We start from the raw sequence: 21,646 nt of genomic DNA, 5'->3' as shown, positions 1-21,646 counted from the left end.
GCCTAATTGTTTTCAAGACACATGACAACAAATAATACCATGCACAAAAAGAGGTCAAACTGGAGATGCTACGTCTGTACACAGATACACCTAACTGACATATGGTCCCAGCTCTCCACTAGCTGTAGCCTTGATGATGATGATAATAATGATATCTATATACAATCATAATGAGTTGTCAACTTTCTTCCATACATGGTGTTTGTAGGCACTTGAAAATGGAAGATGGGTATTCCACCCAGATTTCGGGAAATAGCATTTTATGCTTTACCCAGTAATTAGAAAAAAATATTTGCACCCTAAGCCCTAGACCTTTAATATGCTTAATGGCATCTCCCTAACTGCTTATGAATACTAATGTATTCCCATGACAACATGTCTGATTATGTATTTATTCAAACTAAACATGTGAAGACACATGAGCACAATGTATAAAAATATACCAGCAGACAACTCAAATATGAGATACTGGTGTGAGAATGGATGATGCCAGTCAGCAAAAGTTGCTAGTGAGAGCCTGACTTTCTGGATGATAATGTGCGCAATAATAATAAAAGTCAAACATAGAATACGTGCATAAAATATATAGTATACCTGTATAAGAGAACGCATGTTGGCAAAGTGAGCGTCCATGGCTCCACCATGTGGAAAATTGCTCGACATTCGACGCATCAGTTCACAGAAACAACTATAAGTTAAGGCTTCTGTAGAAAGGAAAACAAAACAAATTGTGTTAACTGCTGTATCTAGTGGCCGTAGACTTGAATTCTTTTAGCATTGGTGTGCACAAGACTACGTGCATGCATGCCTGACTGTGTGTATCGATGCTAGATTATATATAAATGTTGCTCATTAAACCCTCACCATCATCCAGTATAACAAGCAGGGGAGCCACTATGTCACACATTCCTTGCACATAGCCAACCTCAAGGTGCTGCCACACATATCTGAAATTTCCAGAAGAAGCCATCTTAACTATCTTCATGTACCTGAATTAATAATTTCAGAAACAGTGGTTTTAAAAAAGGTTAACAAAATTGAAAGAAAATTATTTCAAATATACATACCACTGCAGTACCTCTATTTATCATAGCTACTCTTGCATCTGAATTAAAAGTGTGCCACAAACTGTAAGAGTAATAAAATTTAAATGCTTTCTAACAGTAAATTGCAATGCAAAATTTTGGCAATAGAAAACTTACCTACACTCAGTTTTAGAATTCCTTCTAGTGCATTGAATTTTTCTTTAAAATAACAATCTAATTATTGACTAATTTGTTCATCCAAAACTGTGACTAGAAAATGGGAAAGAATACTTACGTGCACATGATGTTCCGCAACTTCTCGAGATTCTCTTCACTGAAGTACCAGTAATGGCGATCACAGCGCTGTACATCCTTGTCAATGCGATGAAGATTGAGAGCCACACTGTCCAGCAGTTCGGCCTGAAATGTTACAATCCATCATGTAGCAATTCTGAGTGTAGTGTAAGAAATGAACCCACCATCTAACAATTCTGTGCATTATGGTTAAGCAGCTGCTTCTGAAAAATAAAAACCCTGATCCCCAGTAATCATATTTTAAGGAGAAACATGCATGATATAGATCCAAACATACACTTTAAAGGAAAAATGATATTTGGGTTTAAATTCAAATTTTTCAAACGCTTAATAAAAAAAAAACAACTATAACTTGCATGTTTTCAAACAGTTCCAAACAATTAAGAACACAACTGATCCTAGGAACTCGACACTAAAAGTGTACAGCTAAGGCCATGTACATGTTCAAAATCATGTTCTATTACAGAGTGTGAAGGAGATCTTTCCAACAATCACAGCTAGCTGAAATGTTGTGTCCAGATTGTTCTTACCGAGTAGATACCACCATTAGATGCTGGCGAGGCTGGTGACATGAGGCTCTCTTTGGATGCTGACAGGTGTCGCATGCTTTCTGAAATGGCACCACATTCAAAACGAAAATTGAAATTAAACTTGCTGATCTTCATTTAGATTTATTTTTCTGCCTAAGCACTAGTAACTTCAGTCATCTGCATTCTAAATGCACATAAATATCCCTTTCTTACTATGCACAAATTAGGATATAAGATTTTATCTGACAATGATACAGCAAGTTTATAGCCATGGAAAAACTTTGATTATATAAATCATACATGTTCCAGGAACAACTGAGAAAAATTGTCTTCGGATCATAGAACTCATGGGATTATACAGCCAACAAGCACATAACCATGAGTATGAACTACTATTAAGAATCTATGATGCCAAGATAGTGTTTGGTATGGCACCTTAGCCTATTCTTAAAAAATCAGCTACTCTAGACATTGAAAGAGATGTGGTGCCATTATAGACTTAGACCAGCAACAAGGTATGTAGCACAACAATCTCAAAATCTGAACTACTTCTCATCTCACAAATGTTCAAGGCTATATGAGTGACACAGCAGAAACAGGTGAGTACATTATGCCCTCCTGCTGATATTTACTATTTGAAGTCATAATGCCAATAATGGTCTTTCTTGAATTGTACACAGGGCTTAAAATACCTACCACATGTTGAGCAATGTCAACAAAAGCAAGAAAACTCACAAGCAAAAAAAAAAATATTACAATGAACACTAGACACAAAACAGAAGCAGTAGTAGAACCATTATTCTTGGCACTGATAAACAGCAGTGTAGCTATTATTATTGTGTTTTTTAAAAAGTCATTACCATAAATCCATAAGGTATAAAAAAAAAAAAACAAAGTAATGGAACAGGTGGAAACTCCAAAGAAAAATAAGGAAGATCAATAAGATGTGAAGAAGTGAGAAAATGGGACTGAAAGAGACCTTGCAAATAATAGATATCATATACAATATATAGCTTTTCCTCATTTATTACATAAGAGTCAATTGGAAATGGAGAAGTTTGCCTTGGAATTTTTTTGTGTAAGAATTATTGCTACAATGTGTGCATGTGCAAATAGGAATTCTTGCATAGATGCCCATATATGTATCCTAATGTGCAAAAGCACAAAGACACTTGCACACAAAACAAGGACCCTAGAGATACTTTAAATTTAAGTGCATAGTTCAAAAACATACACGTACACATGCACACACCTACACGCCCTCTCTTTAAAAAAGAAAGAAAGAAAAATAATAAATACAATTGCATGTTCTGCTGAAGATTTGGTTCTATAAGTGAAAGACTGACAAAGCCTAAGCATTAATAAGTCTTTCTGGTGCAAAATTAGAAGACAGAGGTGATCTAAGGTATCTGAAGGTGCAAACGAATTAAAAAGGAGTCCTTCCAGACAAAAATACCCCTCTACGTGTACCTGCATACACTTCTATATCAGACAAGAGTCTAACTTAATGAACACCTCACATGGCAAAGACAAGAAACTATCAGAAATATGCTGTGACATACTGCACTGATCTCTCCCAATTAAACGTGAATAAAACACATACTTTTTCCTGATATGTTGAAGATGAGACAAAGAAAAATAGCTCAAGAAATTAATTAAACATACTAGCCTTTTCAAAAGACTGCTGGTGTTTTAAGAAACAGTTTTGAGTGGAGACTATTAACTAAATGAGCTATTAATCAATTTCCAATATTGTTCACCCTTAGTATAAAAAACACATGTAAAATAAAAGCTAAGCATCTTTATGTTTTGGACCTCAATATATTTTCCAAATTTATAGCTTTTTAATCTATTTCCCCAACCAACACTTAGCCATTTCTGCACTTTAAACATTTTGCAATTAAAAAGATATTGTTTTTTTATTCACTTGAATCCTGCCAGATGTTAAAAAGAAACCAAGGGATTATTGTCAACTTTTAAGGATAATTTTAAAAATACACATCTTGTTCATATGTTCCATCCAGTAAGAAACATCTATTAACAGTATTACAATTTTGGCCAAGTTCTGTAACCACAATGATAAAACAAAAGAATGAACATCTTACTGTTGCACCAAAGCAAGAAAGAAAAATCAGAAGAAATCTGTTTCTAAAAAAATGTAACAAGCATCTGTTACTGCAAATAGCACAGAGTAATATACAAGTAATTTAAAGCATGTCCTCCACACAAACACCACATCTCATAAATTTTGTGTCACCTGTTGCAAGAAGCATGAAAGAGAACAAAGAACACCAAGAAAAAAGCTGAAAAAACAAACCAAGAGACTCGTGCTCAACATCGCAGTTCACACCTGCTCCCTCCACCTTCAAAGCATCAGTCTGCCTTGTAACCCCTTCCACAAGGCCCGACCTGCTTTCCATGTCAGCATCTTCTTTCATCGCTGGCTGGTCATCGAAGTCCTGCATAACCACTGATGTGATGGGTCCTGGGGAAGTTGTGGATGCAGCATCATCCATAACAGCACTGTCCACGGACAACTTTGTCACCACAGCTAATTTCTCTGTTGGCCCATCACCACTTTCGGATCTGAGACCATCAGCAGCATCTGTGTCTTCTGTGGAATCTAATTTAGAACGGTCTGTCAGCGAACCACCACGGGCAATGGAGTCTCCTAACCCATCATCGGGACTATCCTGTAGGGAAACTTTAAAAAGCCTAGGAGAGGACATGGTAGATGTGGAGGCATCCACCTGTGCAACTTTCTCACTTTTCATCACAGCCAGCCCCAGCTCCATGCTGGTTTTGCGTTCTTCAGAGGGTGTGGTCAGAGCTGTGGAGCTCTCTTCCTGAACTGTCTCTGGGTGGGAGAAGTCTTCAGATTCAAAAGATTCAAACACCTCGTTGCTTAGGCTGGAATCTTTTCGTACCAATGGGATATGACCATCAGTACTTTCCTACAAATGAAGACAAAAGACACTATTCTTTCCCTTCATGAAGCAACTGTAAACACATTGAAACTGCTTGAGACACACTGACTAATTTTGATCACCAACATGGCTCATTCACAAATATATTCTTTTTACCAACAAAAGATTAATCACTCAGTAAAATTTACCAATGTAACAAAAGAACACAATTTTTTTTTTAAATAACTTCAAGAAAAATTAAAAAAAAAAAATACAAGATATTTACATCAGTACAAAAAAAAAACCCCTGGGGAAAAAACCTAAACCATCCATAACCAACAGCTAAAATAATGCTATTTTATTATTTATCATTATGCTTACCAGACGTATTACCTGTGAAAGCTTGGCTAGGTTAGCAGCAATGACTTCTTTGTCACGTTGACGAATGATGGCTTCCACAGCCAGCCATTCAGACATGATGCGTTCATACTCTGTGTGCATTGATTCATCCAGAGTCTTCCTTTCCTGCTGGGAGCTGCCAAACTTGTAGTGACCCAGCAGGTATGGCCAAACCTAATAAGAAATCATGTGAGTATATTAAAGAAGCTATGATCTCCTTCATCATAATATATTCCAACAGTTCTATAACACACTTGCTTATATGTTCACATTATTACTTCCTTAATTTATCCAGTCAAGCTCTCTTTACCTGACATGACCTCTTTCAATTTGAGACACAATGACTCTTGCTATTTTTAATGGTTCTGTCTTAGGCAAGAGGAATCCCTTTGCTTCCCCACCTCTTTTCCTTTTGTGTGCAGGTGGATATGTGTATGTGTGTGAGAGACAAAGAGAAAAAAGAACGCCGAAATGGTGCATGTTTCTTTTAAAATAATATGGCAAATGACATGTTTTTTTCTTTAGTCAGAAATGCAGGATCTGAAAACGCCATTCTCAAAAGATGTTTTTAAAAAATATTACATCATGCTTAGCTTATTGAAGGTGACTTTTTTCTGCTGTGAAGCTGCCAAACATGGCCTGCTATTTTCATAAATTTTTAAGTGTCAATATCCACATTTTCTGAAGAACAGCACGACTAAATTTTTAAATTTCCCAACACAAATAGGAAGTTTTAAGCATTGTTTTTGGTATTAAAAGTCTTGAAACAAATGGCTTCTATCCCAATCTGCAAACCACATTTTATAATCGACTGGATGGAACAAAAACACAATTTCAATATAACTAAATCAAAATGATTATCTGTAAAAATGTGATGATGCTGACCCAATGGCAACAGGCAATAGGAAATCGCACACATAATCATACAGCTTTCTTGTACTGTAATCCTGCTTCTCTTTTGTCATTTTCCTATTCCCCATTCACCAATACCATCCTTCACCTGAGCTCTCCCTAGGTGTGAGCTTTTTGATCTGGCCTTCTAGTTGTGAGCCTCCAAACACACCTGAGCTTACTAGGCAGGACTTCAAAGCCTTTTATAGCCCCAACTTTATGACATTCCTGCTCTGGACAGTGACAGCTAACAGTGGCAAATTGATTCAAAAGATGCACAAGTACAATTGTTTGAACTCCCTTCCTGTAGTTCTTCCTCATTCTTACCAAGTTAGTTTCTCATGCTTTTCACTGCTCATCCCCTCCCAGTCATTTTATTTTCTGTTCGTCAACTTGAAATTTTGTCTCAGGATGGAGAACTCCCATCAATGCTTATAGCAGGAAAGAATGCTTTGACCCAATATAGAGGAGTACAGAGCCCACGCGGTGCTGACTATATGTTGGCTGACTAGTGCAGCCTAAAACAGAGACTAGGACTTTGATCTTCCTTCTTTTTCGCAAAATTTTTTTTTCTGAATAGCTTATAATGTGTTTCTATAAAAGCTTAGTTTTTGAACATTTTAGAAATGATAAAATGTTTGTACTATATGGTTGCACTGATGATGTCCATGATGTAGAATAAGCCAGTACAAAAAAAAAAAAATACCGACCATTAAAACCCTTTCAAAATTCTTCCCATATTTTTGACTAATTAAAGTTGTTCTTAATCTGTTTACATGTTACGAGACAAATTACAGGACATTTGTTAAGGTTAACTGACATTTGTTACATACCTCTTTTCGAAGATCATGTGAAATTCCCCCATAGTAGACAAGACGATACACCTCTCCTGAGTTGCTGACCTATGGAATCAGAACATTGGCTACACTCAAAAGATCTCATACGCCAATTCTGCTTTAAAATATTTTAAATTTACCAATGACATTAGAGGATTTTTATTTTGGATTCTGTGTTCATAAATTTATGAAATAAGGTTACCTACCACACCGTTTACACAGATCTCTGCCCATTTTTCTGGTGTGAGTCCATCGCCTGCGAACATTGGGTCGTCGATGGCAACAATCGTGTGGTAAACAAGTCCTGAGAGGTGTGTGCGAACAGTCTTCAGATGTCGACAGTGTGCTAACCCTGCAGGTACAGCAAAATCTTTCATGGTGGTATTGATACTGAACATAACTTTCACTTCCACTACATTTCATGTCATAAAATTGGATGAGCTTATGCAAGTATAAATTCTAAATATCTCATCTTTTCTATGGGAATGTGCTACATAGTTGTTGGAGCATTATGCAATGTGTGCCCATAAGTGGCACACATCACTTCTTTCTTGGTGGAATAAGGGCAACTAAAGGAAAGTTTCAGGACAAAGGCTGCATATCAATTTCACCAAACATTAGTTTTATAATGTTCAGATAAAGTGAACATTTAAAATTCTATTAATATTCCTGCATTTTAAGAAAATCAAACCTTTATCAGGACCTTTTGAGAGAATGAAAGAAGTATCTTACATCCACAGAATGAGAAAAAAAAATCTTACATCCATAGAATGCTCTTGAGATGATCTGCTTTGTCATTGTGTCACACAGTTGCTTAATATGCGCTCTGTGGGAAAAAGAAAGAAAACAGAGTGATCAAATCTCTAGGAATAAGAATATAAAAGAAATCAACAAACTGTTAATACCATTGAAATACAATAGAACAGTTTGACTCCCAGTTTGTGTTAACAACATACAATTATAAATAAGATAAAATTTGCCTAAAATGAATGACCAAAAGCTTCAACAAGAATATTTATGTGTTTCTCTTAAAACATCACAACCATATCCTATTAGAATAGACTAAACTATATTTTAGCCCATTAAGTGATAGTTAGAGTGAGTGACAGTAAGTTAAGACAGCCTAATAACATACATTTCCTTCAATTCCTCTCTACTACAGTCAGGTATTAGTCCATGTTAGTCTCTTTTGTGTAAGTATAAATTAGCAACAGTGCTAACGGACAATGTTACTTTCCAACCATGATGAGTAATAACAAGTATCTCTGCACTTCACAATCATAAATAGTTCTAATGTGATGACTATTAACTCTACAATTTAAACATGCATAGTCCCAAAACCTTTAAGCAATGTGTAATCATGCTTAAGGCCTTTCTGTCAAAACTGATTCCTCAAACTCATGTCATTTGTCATAATAAAGGAAAGCTGTATAAAATCAAAACAAAAAAGTTATGATGAAGCTTGACTATTAACGACCCTCAAGAACAAATATATCAAACAGCTGTCATTTCTATTGTCACATGGTAAGAAATTAACATATGCAAACAGTATTAGACCCTAACCTGCCCAGAAAACAACAAAATGGCTCTAAAAAAAAAAAAAACTCTAAAAGTCAACCAATCATGCCTGCCATGTACATATAAGGACTATGTACTCATACCCGACTACAATACATAAATAAGAATATGCATGCAATTTAAAAGACTGGCAAAAAGATATTTTTAATTCTGCAGAAAGTGATTTCAACAGTCACCAATGCAAAGAAAGTCATATTCCCTTTCCACAACCACTGAATTTCATCACCTCACCAGGTGTACAACTTGCTGTCATGCAAGGAAAGTAATCCTGTCAATATTTACTGTCTTCACAGATCAAGAAATTGTAAAAGCTATGAAGAGTCAAAAAATGTTTATGTGTGGTAAACTATAGATTGGGAAAAGAGATTAGAAACTCTGATACTTCATAGATTTAAACTGAACATGTGGAAATCTGTTGCCCTGCAAGATATGGCTTGCTTTTTTGCCAAAACCATATGTCCAAAAATATTTCTTTTCGAAATGACCATTGGAAGTATTTGATTTTGTTTAGATTTGCAAATAAAGTGCCTTCTCCGGAAGGAAACAAGTAGGGACAGTTTATTTGTGCCGATATAGCAGTTCAATTGTAGTTTTGATTTGTTATCCTATTACTTTTAGGTTTTTTTTCATGATTTTTTTTTATAATGCTTGAATATCATTGATTATCTGCATCATGAGGTTGCCAATGAGTTCAGCATGAAACTCAGTATTTGAGATAGATTATTAAAAAGGCTTTAAGCAACATTCATAGTCACACACAATGAGCAATTCTGGGGGAGACACAATAACAGATGATGCCGACATAGAAAAAAAAAGACGTGCTTTGTGTTTGATCTGCACAGTCCACTTACTTCCCTTGTTGATTAAAAAAGATTTACAAAGTAATACAAGAACATGGACTTAAGATCCTTCATTCAACAACAAAGCCATGAATTAGGCAAGTAGTATTCCAGCGTTTTTCTTGAATAATTGAAAGAGCAGCTTTGACAATACTTTGTTAAATATAAATCCTACTTTCTTCACAAATAGAAAGATGCAGGGCAATTTTTGTTAAAGCAACTTTTGGCTGATGGATTAGTAACTTCAGAGTTAGTCTGGTAGAGTAAATTCTAACTGCATAATATTTTACCTTGTGAGAAAGATTTCTTTTCTTGTTTACAGTTTTTTTTCTTTGCTCTTTAGTACAAGAAGTATATCTGCTTGTCTTCTATGGTGTCAGCATCATCTGTAAAATAACTGTCCTTGTTTTCTCGCCCCAAATCACTCACTACACAAGTCACAAAATTAGTTTTATGATGCTACCCTTCACCATCAACAACAACCTGCAGCACTTCATAAACTCATCAATGATTGCAGCTTCAACCCATGCGGTGGAAAAGTTTTACCAGGGACCCATTCTAGAAAATGAACATAAATACTACACCTAATCAGCCTGCTTTCTGGAAAATTTCCTTTCATTGGGTCCTGTGAGAAATATAGCATGCCTGTTATGCCTTTATAAAGTTGAAAGAAAATAATCACATACACCTAAGAACAGAAGTCCACAACTGACCTGACATTAATGATTTGAAAACAATAAAAGCAATAACTAGGTCTACAAACTTTGCCTAGAAAGGAGAGGCAAAAGATAATAAACATTTAATATTAGATATTTTTGTTTCCAAGGCAAAGTAGTGCAATGTATTCTCCTGTGGGAAATCAAACTGACAAACACATGAAAAAATTGCTCTAAAGATAAAATCAACATAAATATATTACCATAAATGAAAGATATGGCTATTAAACTCCATTTAACAGAAAATGCTATTAAACTCTCACAAAGTTTAATCCATCTGCACTATCTAAACATGTTGTACAATTCCCACAATCACTTCAACACTAATTTACTTGTTCATACAGGAAATAATTTTGCCATTGACAATGGTGGCAAATGGGTTGAAAGAGGTGATCAGTAAACTATACTGGACCGAACTCACCCAATGTTTCAGAGTAACAGAGCGAAAGAATCAACTTGTGTACATGCTTGGAAGCAAGCATCTTGTAGTGTGGTTCCCCGAGATTCTAAAGATAAAAGCTACACTGCAAGCAAGCACAAAAGATGGGAGGGACTACTTCCCAAAATGGTGTATTTTTGTTAACCATTATTTTCTAAACTCTCTGATGCAGCACCAGCTGTGCATACAGCACAGGACAAAACCCAGCCTTCCTAGCAACAAGCACTGCAAGCTGCAGCCACACAGGACAAAACCTAGCCTGCCTAGCCACAACCATTGCAAGCCTCTTTAGCATGGTTATGCAGGCCAAGCAAGGGAATAACAACACAAATACCACACGTACAGGTGAGAATACCTATGGCTTGATCCCGCCTGGCTGAGACAAGAGTGGTTCTGTTCCTCCTGGGTCCGGGCATAAGATTGCATGGATGATGGTGCTGCCAAAGGACTGCGGGGAAGGGGAGCACGACGAGTAGTTGTGGATGATACTGGATCCCCTGACATTTTGACCTTGGGGTCCATCATCTCCGGGGCTGCATTACAAAATTGTCCATAGGAAATGGATCAGTCCCAGTTCAGAAATCTATCATAAAGCTTGTATTTAATCAGAAAACTGCAGAGCAGATTTTAGATACAAGCACAGAAACAAAAATTTTAGGGATGACCCTGGCAAATAACACATGTGACCTTCAAATGTTTTTTGTTGCACAAACTGTACAGCACATGTTAACAGTAAACATTCAGCTTGCACAAAAGCCTATTTTTTTCTTTTGTTCTTTTATCCCAACTTACTGATTGCATCAGGCTTGAAGGTACTGATAATTCGAAAGACATAATCAGTGGCTTCTTCATCCTCCATGCTTGTAGTGCTGCCACTGCTGGTGCTGCCACTACTGGAATTACTATTTGCTTTACGCCGCAGTTTTGGAAAAACTTTGCCTGCCAAGAGAACAGACTAGTTTCCAATGTGGTTTTTTTTTAACATTGAACATTCTGAAGCCAAGTTACAACAAAATGAATGCTGATTTAAGGCAAAAACAGGAGGGAAAACTATTCAAAGGGAGATAATACATAAAAAAAAGTACAGAACTAAAAAAACAACAACAAAAAAATGGAAGCAAACTAAACAACTAGTGAAAGCTAGTCTACATTTTAAAAGCAATGTTAATTTAAAAACAACAAGATAACGCTGGTAGTGACAGAAAACACTAGCAGGATAGGTACATCCTGCAACAATATATCTGATGTTGCTTCGCTATGGAAAAGATTATGTTCACGATTTGTGTCAGGATAAACATCTCAAATAGGGATGATAGTCACCTCTCATGCCTACAGTCACCAAAGGATGATAAAAATGAGAAAAAATCAGGAGCTAGTTTTGTAACTTTCACCCACCTTAGGAGTAACAGCTGTCCTTGTAAGTAAACTAGCATCCATATGCTGCAAGTCAGTCACTGACCTTTTCCTCGTTGTGACCAAAGTGGAGGGTCAAGTTGTCCATTGGGAAGCAGACCATTCTCCAGACAGGACAAGAATGACAATAAGTGGCCTCCTTTGGGAAAGTGAATGGGAGGCCGCTGAACGCCATCCTGTCCCACAAGAACCACTGTTCCACGACAATCAGCTGAAAAAAAATGTGTTATACAGGGGAACCCTTGTTAAAATTTAAGTGAGGTAACATGAAGGTAAACTTGTCACAAGAAAAGATAAATGATGAGCTAGCAAAACTACAGACACTGGATAATTTCTGGAAATGTAGAAAAAATGCTACCCCTTCCACTCTCTAACCACCATCCCCATTAAAAAAAAAGTCCTCCATGTTAAGACAGAAAAATCACATACCTCAAAATATATTTCTATAATAGATATACTTTCAAATAACATAACTGAAGCAACTAATTTATATTATCATGTCTGTGAATCACAGCTGAATTGATCATGATAAAATCTAATCCTGACTAAAACTGTAGACTAAAACCATGGACACTTACGCTGCTGATGACAGTGTATGTATACAATTTCGTCTACATATACAGTCATGGCAAAATCCCAGTAGATGCTGAAATATTGAAGAAAAAAAAGTTTGTTATTCATTGAATGAAAGCAATGTAAATATCGCAAAACTATTCTTGTGCAAAATGTTTAAGCAGATGTGAGCATATATTAGGTACTAAAAGAAATTAGTTTATTTTACAATTTTATTTTCTAAAAATGTAGATCACTGCAGTACTTATGACTGAAGACAATGCCTTTCAACATGTAGCTTGTGGACACATCCTAACAGCAAAATATGGAGGCATTGGAACACATGGCTAGTTCAAATAATGGTGAAGCACAAGTCTAAAACAGAAAATGGACAACCTAACTTACACTTTTTTGTGCAGAAATCTGATGAAGGGAATAATTTTTGTTGTATCACACATATGCAACGTTGAGTGCCACAGGAAGCAATAATTGTGTCACGAAACAACATCCAACAGAAAGAAAACATGGCAAAATAAAAAGCAATATATGAAGGTTACACCGAAAGCACAGTTCTATAAATATGAATAAATTCATAATACTTTACATGCAGGAAGAAGCACATATAATCTCCCCTCCTCACATCATAAACAGTTTATAATTATTGTGCTTCTATTTCTCTGAGAGTAAACCTGAGCAGGAAAATGCAAAGACCTATGTGACTTTGGTCTGCAATTGAGTACTAATATTACTGGAAACACATATTAACCATGTAAGCTGTGCAACAATTATAGCTGATCTTAATAACAGAAAACTAAAGACAACATATATCTGAAGGCTAAGTAAAAGCATTAACACATTTCTACAAGACAGCACTTTAACATAATAAGAACCATGTTAAGACCTGCGGTCTGTGTCCTCGGTGACCTGCTCACAACACCCATTCATGAGCTGATTTGGTGTCCACATGATGATGAGGCCCTCTGCACTTTGGTGCAAAGACAGGTATCCAGGAAGTGCTTCTGTGTCCTCTCTCTGAAGTGTACAAAAAGAGGCGTGGTTAAACAACAAATTGACCTAAATGCATTGGCAAAGTGAATTTCAGCTACACAATTCTAGTGAAAAACAAGGCAAGCATTTACATCACATTTTGGAAGACACAAATATGATGGGAGATTCACAAGGAGATAAAATGAAAGATGAAGGGGGTCATAAAGGTCAGTAGAGAACTTCAGGTGGACAAGGATGTGTGCTGCACAGTGCACACCTGGTGCTAAGTCACAATTGCATATAAAACACCTTTTATTTTTACAATCTAAAAATATATTTAAAAAATGTGGAATTGCAGTTCCACTGCATCTTTAGACTCTAACCATAGATTCAGTTCCCTTTAAATCTTCAACCACATTTCTTAAGTAACAGCTCCTTTTTTCAGGCTCTAGACAAACATGATAATATACTCTGACTATGCTGGGAAACAGTCACTGAGAGCAACATAATGATTTACCAAACAGAACCAAAAGTTGAAAGCAGAAATGCATGCACAACAATCAAAGAAACTGCACACGATGGGTTTGATGCTGTGACAGTGTGTGCACTTGTTTGGCATACCTGATACCACATCACGGCAACGCAACACATCTGATTCAGTCACTGGAGCTGACAATACCTTACTCCCCATCAGGCAACAAACTTCACTTTCTGACTGCGATCTTTTGATCAAACAGGAAGTACAGGACATCAAGGGAAACAAATGTGGAACATTATGAATTAGGTAGGGGATATTAATTTTTCAGCTGGTGTACACAGCAACGTGAACTCTCAAAATTTGTAGCAATGGCTGTGCTGTGGAGCAGTGGTAAACTATCTTTTAGTGCATTTTTCAACAAATCAGCGAGTTTACCCAGATTAAAGAGAGTGTTGGGTGCAAACGGAGTGATGCAAGACAGACAGTGGAAACTTGTATATGCTCTGTAGTTTTTACCGTATAATGATTTCGGTTGTTTTTTTTATGATAGATTATAATCAGGTACAGTGACTACAGTATTCTCATAATTTGTTTTGTATAATTTCTTCGATGAAAAACCACTTTGTTCTTGCAAATACTTCTAGTAATCAGCTTGTCACTTCAAAAAGTCTATATGCTTTCACAAAATAAAAAAAAAAGCTAACACACATTGATAGTCTTGTTAAACTCAAAGATCCTCATTTGCTTATTGATTAGCATACTAAAGATACCCATGTATCATCTTAAACAAATCTCTGTATACATTGTCAGATAATTAGAAAAACCCTTAGAAATATTTCATTTTTGGGATATGTTCAATTATAGTCAGTAGATAAAATAAAATTTTAACTTAATCATATAATCGCACAATCAGTGCTGTTTAACATTGTAATTACATTTTATTTGTGTATACACAATAATTGTGCAGGAGACCTTGCTGAAGCTTCATCACTGACAGTGACTCCAAGCTTGGGAATAAGTGAACCACATTTCTACAAGTATGAAAGTGTGGGTGTTTACGATGCTCAACTGAAACAGCTACACACTATGTCATTTATGAACCAGCAGCAAAACACTGAATATACATTTTGGTGTCTGAGAAACAAAGGCAGGCCATAAGCGCCTATATGGCATAAAAAAATTGTGGTTTACGTACTCGGAGTTGCACAGTGTTGTGGCGAAGCACTGGCAAACTCGATTTTCGTTGCTTTAGAAAAATGAAAACAGGAAAAAAAATAATGAACATGCCTTGAATAATGGGATGGAGGAACAAAATACAAAACATCCATCAATTTACATGCACATGTGCACACTTTCTCGTACATATACACGCTCAAACTCACTATTCACACAACCAGATGAAATCAGGCGACATCTCCCTTCTTAGCTCCAATCATAGGTACCTCAAACTTTACAGATTTTTTAACACAAAGCATGAGCATCTTAGAGCTTATCCCCAAAATGTAAAAAAGCTTCACACAGAAATAAACAAAACATAATTGCATCACAGTACTGTGATTTGTAATTTAGCAACAAGAATGCTTTCTTACACATGCATGTAAATGTTTTCTTTTATAACCACACACTGAGCTTTTTTGATGGTGGAAGAGGAAGGCATTTTCTTGGTTTGACAGCTTGTCTTAATAACAGCTAAAAGTCTATATAAAAAAAAAATGCAGCAAGACTGACATACAGTTTATACACACCTGCTTCATCTGCATTATACTATCTCTGATCCCAACTCTAACTTTGCAGACAAAAGTATTTTAAAATAATTGTTCAAAATTTCTTGAACATTACCCACTCTGGATAGTAGTTTTTTTAAAAAGTGATGGTCACATTAATATGGAACAAGATTTTTGGCCTCATCCTAAGTAAGAACAACATTTCAGTGTTCCTCTTGTCACTTTTCCTTTTCATGAAACACTTGCAGTACCTGTGACTGGAGCGCAACATAAAAACATACTGGGCTTAAACCTTATGGACATAACATAATCTTAACATCAAGAACTATGGTGCCCTATGAAAACAAGAATCTAGTCAGACACATAGTGAATCAATGACTGGCACAGACTCTGGAGCTGTCTGGAAGAAGTTTACTAATGGAGAACTCCAACATGAAACAGCAAAATAGTACAATGACTGAACTAAAAATATTGAAACACATTACCAGTCTTAAGATTAAACCAAATAAGAGGAAAAAGTGAAAAGGAAACACATAAACAAAACAGCAAACATAAGTAAAGATATAATTATCCTTGCCTGGTTCATAATTGCTTAAATTTTTCTAAAGTGTTTACTTTTTTCTCTCCCATTTTCCCTCGTTTCTAATCTGCCACTTGTGATCTACTACAATTCTCACTTTAGATGTTTCATGTTAACCAACCAACTTACTGACATGCTCAATGCCTCCTCCCATATTTCACATTTTGGGCTTCTGTAATAAAGAGTTTTATGTGCTCAAATCTCAGGTGCATGTATGTTCATAGCGCACTTTTGCAATTTCCAGCAACCAGCATATAACCTGCTCTTCCTTCTACCACTAACGTGCAAAATGTGAAAAAGCAATGAAAGGGATTGATTCTTGAATGAGTGTGTTATAAAGAATTTTCCTCACACCTCATTATCCTTCAACCTTCCTACTAGCCTGGGTACCTTCCATCAACCCACCGATCTCATAATCTTTCAACACTGTGTAATTACTATCTAGTTTGAAAAACACGCAAACAAAACAGAAGACTTACAGGCTGCACTAAGACATTGTTTTTTCCATACAGTAGCGTCAGTTTAGAGTTCTGGTGAAGAGACTCCACATACTCTCTGGCTGACATGTGAAAAGATTTGGGACTGGTTTCCTCGCTGCCACCAGAACTTGTGTCTCTTCTTATCTTCAACATGCATGCAAAAATATGTTTCTGTATCAGCAGAGACAGTAAACAAATTAATTTCAAACAAAAATCGAAAGAATAATACAACCAGTACATAATAATAATAAAGCACACTTACATAGCACAATTTTGTTCAACATGCTCACTGCTCTTTATAATGCTAAAACAAACATTAAATCAAAAATACAACCAGACAGCATTCAAAAACATGTTACCAGGTGCATACCACGCCTATATGTGACATCACACAAGCCTTCAGAATATTGAAAATTTAATAACAGTGCACAAAATAAAAAATATCGCATTACATAATTAAAAGAACGGCACAGCTGTAGGTATTAATCATACAGAAACAGACATCTTTACTGGCAGGAGAAAGAGGCATGGGAGAAAGTCAGTTAGGAGTGATATTTTTTATGAATTAAAACAGATTAACCTCAACTGGTGATAATACTATGTTGGTGAATAAGAGTGTCTGTTATTTTGTAGCCTGGACTTTATGTAAATTATTGGCTTAACATCATTTGTTATGATCATGGACTGTATAGGTGGATTGCTGTTTGTCTGCCAAGACCAATGCTTAGCCTCTTGCGAAGTTCTCCGCTGTTAGTCTTGGCGAACCTAAACAAAGAATGTGACTAAACAGGAAGCTTTGTAGTAGCATGCCTCATTTTAGTAGTTAATCTGAAATGTGAATAAACCGGAAGCTTTGTAGTCTCATGCCCCATTTTAGTAGTTAACTGGAAAAAATTGTCTGCCAGCAGTCCAGTAATACAAGTTCGTGGTATGGTATCTGGATTGGTACTGCAGTGGAAAGCATCCTTTTAGCTAGCATGGAGAATGACAAGACAAAGTGAACATTGTACCTGCAAACCTGGGCGTTTGGGGGAACCTGGGTTGGTGAAAGCATGCTTTCCACTTGAGTGGATGCGATGCCGCTGGACTAGCTCATCAGCTGGCGGGTCAGTCCAGAAATGATCCGCAGTCTTCATTTTTGTATAGTCCAGCGCACAAGGACCAACTGCCGTCAAGTATATTGTTTTTAACACATTATGAATAAAAATCAAAAAGGAAGCTGCCATTCAAACATTAATTATATTATATTAATATTGATATTTGTCACATTTATAGACTGTTTGGTGAATGGCTCATATACTAAATAAAGTGCTGTACATACCTAGCAGAGAAGCAAATATAGGTCCATCCACAGGATCAGCTATCAGTGCTTCACATTCATAATATTTGCTAGGGGAAAAAAGCCAGAAGTCAAGCCAGTAAATATTTGTAGATTTTTGCTCAAGTAAGTGTACTTAAATGCATCTCAGAAATCTAAGGTGCAAAATCTAACTAAACGCAGAATAGAAAAACAAAACAATAGCATTTTTCAAAATTAAGTGTGATCAAAATAATACAAGTACTAATATTACACATTCACATTTTTTAAACAGAATGATGAGCTTAATCTGCCATCAACCATCACTACCCACTTCTGGTTCTTTATATGCTAAATATTACACTGAAACAGTAAGTTTGTACTGGTGTTGGTAATCATGAGGGTGGGGTGGGGGTGGGGGGTAGGGATCTTCAGAAACTGTCTCAAAAAAGCTAAAGCATGAAACTCACCTGCTGTTCTGAACAAGATAGTCAAGAATCTTGGCTAGATACTTTTCAAATATTGCAATACGCAGCCAAAGGTATTTGCTACTGCTAGAACTGGTACACTTTTTGGCCTGATTTTTGGCACTGTCTTGAGATTTTCTACAAAGATTAAAGCAAGTAAGTCATAAATACAACTGTTTAACACTATTACTATTCAGACCATTGATAATTAATCAGGAGGATTTATTATGTGGCAAAAACTTTTACTTAAGCAACTTAAGCAGAAAAAAAAAAAACTCAGCTCTAACAATGGAATATGTACTGTTAAGTATGTAAGTGCAGTTTATATAGATATATAGAAAATACAAAAAAAACAATTATAGTGCTAAATCTTGTTAGGAGACAAGATATTGATCATCATTTATCCTGCCTACAACCTAAAAATGAACTTGTCTATATTACTGTTAATATCAGGGACAGCTTAAGCATTGTATATAACTAAAAACTAAAGATGATTATAGCAATAATAATATGAAGGCAGCTTATCAATGAAGTGATAAAAAATCATCTATGAATGAAAAGGAACTGAGGGCATGTTCAGGTAAGTTCGAACTTAATGCTTAATTTTGTAACTTCTGTACAAAATTCAAACATTAGTTTATCTCAACAGCCAGAAGCCTTTCATTAAAACTCTTTCATTACGGCCTGTTACTTACTTTGACACATTATCAGCTGAGCTACTTGCTTCAGCCTCTGCAACCAGCTTGGCCACTTGGGCAGCAGGCTCAAAGTTCTTAGCAATTTTCTGTAGCAAAGCTGTGGTTGTACCATGTTTAAACAGTCCAAGTGCTCGCTTTTTCAATCCGTGCAATAAGCAAGCTTCTACAGCACCTATTAAAGATAGAAATCGAAATGCTAGTCAAGATATTTTTCTATAAAGTGATACAGACATCTAAATATAAATATTCTTATCTGCATATCTTATAATTTTTAATGGTATAGAGAAAATAAAAATCTTTTAAGAACTGTCCATGTTAGATCAAAGCCAAATCAATAACTTAAAAACAATTTTTTTTTTTAACTTACCACACAATGAGATAATGCTGCTACTTTCTTCATGCACGAATTTGCGAGTCACAGATTCTTCCATTATTTGTTTCACCTGCATATTTTAAATAATAATCATCATCTCACAAATGTTATCATATTAAATTGCAAAACTGCCAGCTTTATTAGATCAACCATTTTAAAGATGGACTGTCAATGCTACTGCAAAAAACTGGTCAATATTTAGGAAAAGATGCAAGTAGTATGTGCAGAAAATTATATCTGTAAGTGCATAATCAACTCTTCAGAGTGTTTCCAAAAGAACAGATTATTTCAGATAGGTGTAGACATAAGAGTATTATTTTAAAGTATATTTTCTGTTGCAGAATTATACTGAAACATTAAAAGTCCAAATTTGTTATTAGTACTGTTATTTATCCTTCTATCATTCATATGTTGTTTGCTTGTTCTTCTGTCCCTCGTATGTTGCTCAGGTCTCATTCTTGTTCTTAAGCACTAAGAGCATCCTCCTTAGAAGTGTGAGTCTGCACTATATAAATTTTGCATGTATTATTATTATTAAAGACCAAGTATAAATTCATTTGACCAAAATGTTAACTACACCTTTTACACAGCTAGTATATCAAAATAGTGTCTGATGACATCATGATCCTTTTACAATATCTCTCTATTTGCTTATCTATAATTATGCATGTAATATAGATCTTAAATAAGCTTATAACTTTTTGTTTGTTTTGTTAAATGTAGTTTCCAAGCTAGATGTATTGTACTCTCTGCAAGCACAAATATTCCAATTACCATTCAGTTCATTCTTTCTTCCCAAAAATATGACTTCTCTATAATAGTGAAGCATAAGATGGATTCCATATCTAGTACTTGTTTTATTTCTTCAATTGCCATTAGCATTTCACAGAGTAAGCAGTTATGAAGAAGGGAGTATAGGAGCTGTGATAAATATGTTGCAATGAAATACCTATTGTAATTGCTGAAATAAATTAGTAAAGGTATTACGATTATTACTTTTGAGCATTATTTAAAGCATCTGAGTTTCAACGTTTTAAGAGAAAGCCTCAAAAACTAGATGCCAAGGCATCAGACAGTTGAGACCCATGCAGCCTGCTATTGTGTAAATGCCAGTTTTGACGCTTAAGCTAACTAATGGTGTGCCAGAAGCTACGATCAATAGTAATGGCATCTCCATAAATACACCTTCCACTTGATTCTGCAACGTGCTGCGATTTTTAAAAACTATGAAACTTATGCTCTAGTCAAGTCAGAGGCAATGTAAACAAACAGGGGTCTCGCAGTTACTTTGAACATCTAAAAATGACGTAAACCAGATTTGTAGAAAAATACAATTTTTCAAAAATATGTTGCCGAAATTCCATAAAGAAAAGCGAGAAGACGTCAACATTACCGATGTAAATAAATTATGAGTATCGTCTGATTAACATTAATTTACCACTCTTGCTCAACAGCTGTCCGTAATACATACCTCCTTTTTGACAGCTTTTAGCAGGCACTGGCGTGCCTCAGCTTCGTTCGTAGACATCTCTGGAATGATATTCAGGAAATGTAGCTCAGCACAGACATCTGATCAGATATACAAGTAATAGGTGTTCAAGCTACTGTGTACATCTTTACGTTTCCCCCAACACCTCTGTTTGCGGCGTCCTACCGCTCCTGGAGCTGCTCCGCACTGAAAACCAAGTGCTAATTCATTAAAGTAACTTGACCACAGTACATTGAATTGCAAGATAAATAAAGTTGTGTATGGATAATTTTAAGAATTATGCAAATATATTAAAGCATACAGGCATAATTAATGCTTTGAAAAATTGGAACTATTTACTAAGCAAGGTATCAATAAGCGGAAGAAAACAAAAGTTGTCTCGCACCAATTTTTTTCCCTGAAACATCAAAATATTTTATTAAAGAAATTAAATAATAATGTTATAATATTTTAAACTAATAAACACTTATAACTATTTAATAGTTTTAATCTGAAAGAATATTAGTAATGTAAACATCTTTTACATACTCAAAGAACAATCTTATGCTACCAAAATGTATTAAAATAAAAGTAAATTTTAATTAAACTAAAAGGTATAATGACAGCATTCATTTATGTCACGCAGTTAAAAATAA

General features: G+C 35.6%; 1 protein-coding gene across 9 annotated transcripts in view; it reads right to left on the bottom strand.

The window, feature by feature from the left end:
• Positions 1 to 21,306, bottom strand: part of LOC112561112 (small G protein signaling modulator 1-like) — a 28,324-nt gene extending 7,018 nt beyond the window's left edge. Inside the window, exons 1-23 of one of the 9 annotated variants that reach the window (XM_025233353.1) lie at positions 20,994 to 21,306; positions 19,517 to 19,592; positions 19,147 to 19,321; positions 18,455 to 18,589; positions 18,009 to 18,076; positions 17,698 to 17,852; positions 16,688 to 16,831; positions 15,100 to 15,150; positions 13,341 to 13,471; positions 12,845 to 12,862; positions 12,466 to 12,533; positions 11,934 to 12,098; positions 11,267 to 11,413; positions 10,818 to 11,007; positions 7,664 to 7,728; positions 7,109 to 7,254; positions 6,900 to 6,968; positions 5,158 to 5,349; positions 4,221 to 4,824; positions 1,871 to 1,950; positions 1,321 to 1,445; positions 865 to 947; positions 595 to 704 (exon numbers count right to left, since the gene is read on the bottom strand). In XM_025233353.1, coding sequence (XP_025089138.1) covers positions 595 to 704; positions 865 to 947; positions 1,321 to 1,445; positions 1,871 to 1,950; positions 4,221 to 4,824; positions 5,158 to 5,349; positions 6,900 to 6,968; positions 7,109 to 7,254; positions 7,664 to 7,728; positions 10,818 to 11,007; positions 11,267 to 11,413; positions 11,934 to 12,098; positions 12,466 to 12,533; positions 12,845 to 12,862; positions 13,341 to 13,471; positions 15,100 to 15,150; positions 16,688 to 16,831; positions 17,698 to 17,852; positions 18,009 to 18,076; positions 18,455 to 18,589; positions 19,147 to 19,321; positions 19,517 to 19,592; positions 20,994 to 21,050 — 3,054 coding nt within the window. In that variant the 5' untranslated portion in view covers positions 21,051 to 21,306. Of the gene's footprint in view, positions 1 to 594; positions 705 to 864; positions 948 to 1,320; positions 1,446 to 1,870; positions 1,951 to 4,187; positions 4,825 to 5,157; positions 5,350 to 6,899; positions 6,969 to 7,108; positions 7,255 to 7,663; positions 7,729 to 10,817; positions 11,008 to 11,266; positions 11,414 to 11,933; positions 12,099 to 12,465; positions 12,534 to 12,844; positions 12,863 to 13,340; positions 13,472 to 15,099; positions 15,151 to 16,687; positions 16,832 to 17,697; positions 17,853 to 18,008; positions 18,077 to 18,454; positions 18,590 to 19,146; positions 19,322 to 19,516; positions 19,593 to 20,993 lie in introns of all 9 variants that reach the window. The other 8 variants (XM_025233349.1, XM_025233357.1, XM_025233351.1 and 5 more) reach the window with 8 other exon arrangements.
• Between the last annotated feature and the right edge of the window lie 340 nt (positions 21,307 to 21,646).

The sequence above is a fragment of the Pomacea canaliculata genome, linkage group LG4 (assembly GCF_003073045.1).
Source record: "Pomacea canaliculata isolate SZHN2017 linkage group LG4, ASM307304v1, whole genome shotgun sequence".
NCBI lineage: Eukaryota > Metazoa > Mollusca > Gastropoda > Architaenioglossa > Ampullariidae > Pomacea > Pomacea canaliculata.
Note: the sequence above shows the minus strand (reverse complement) of the source record. Positions and strands in the feature narration are given on the sequence as shown.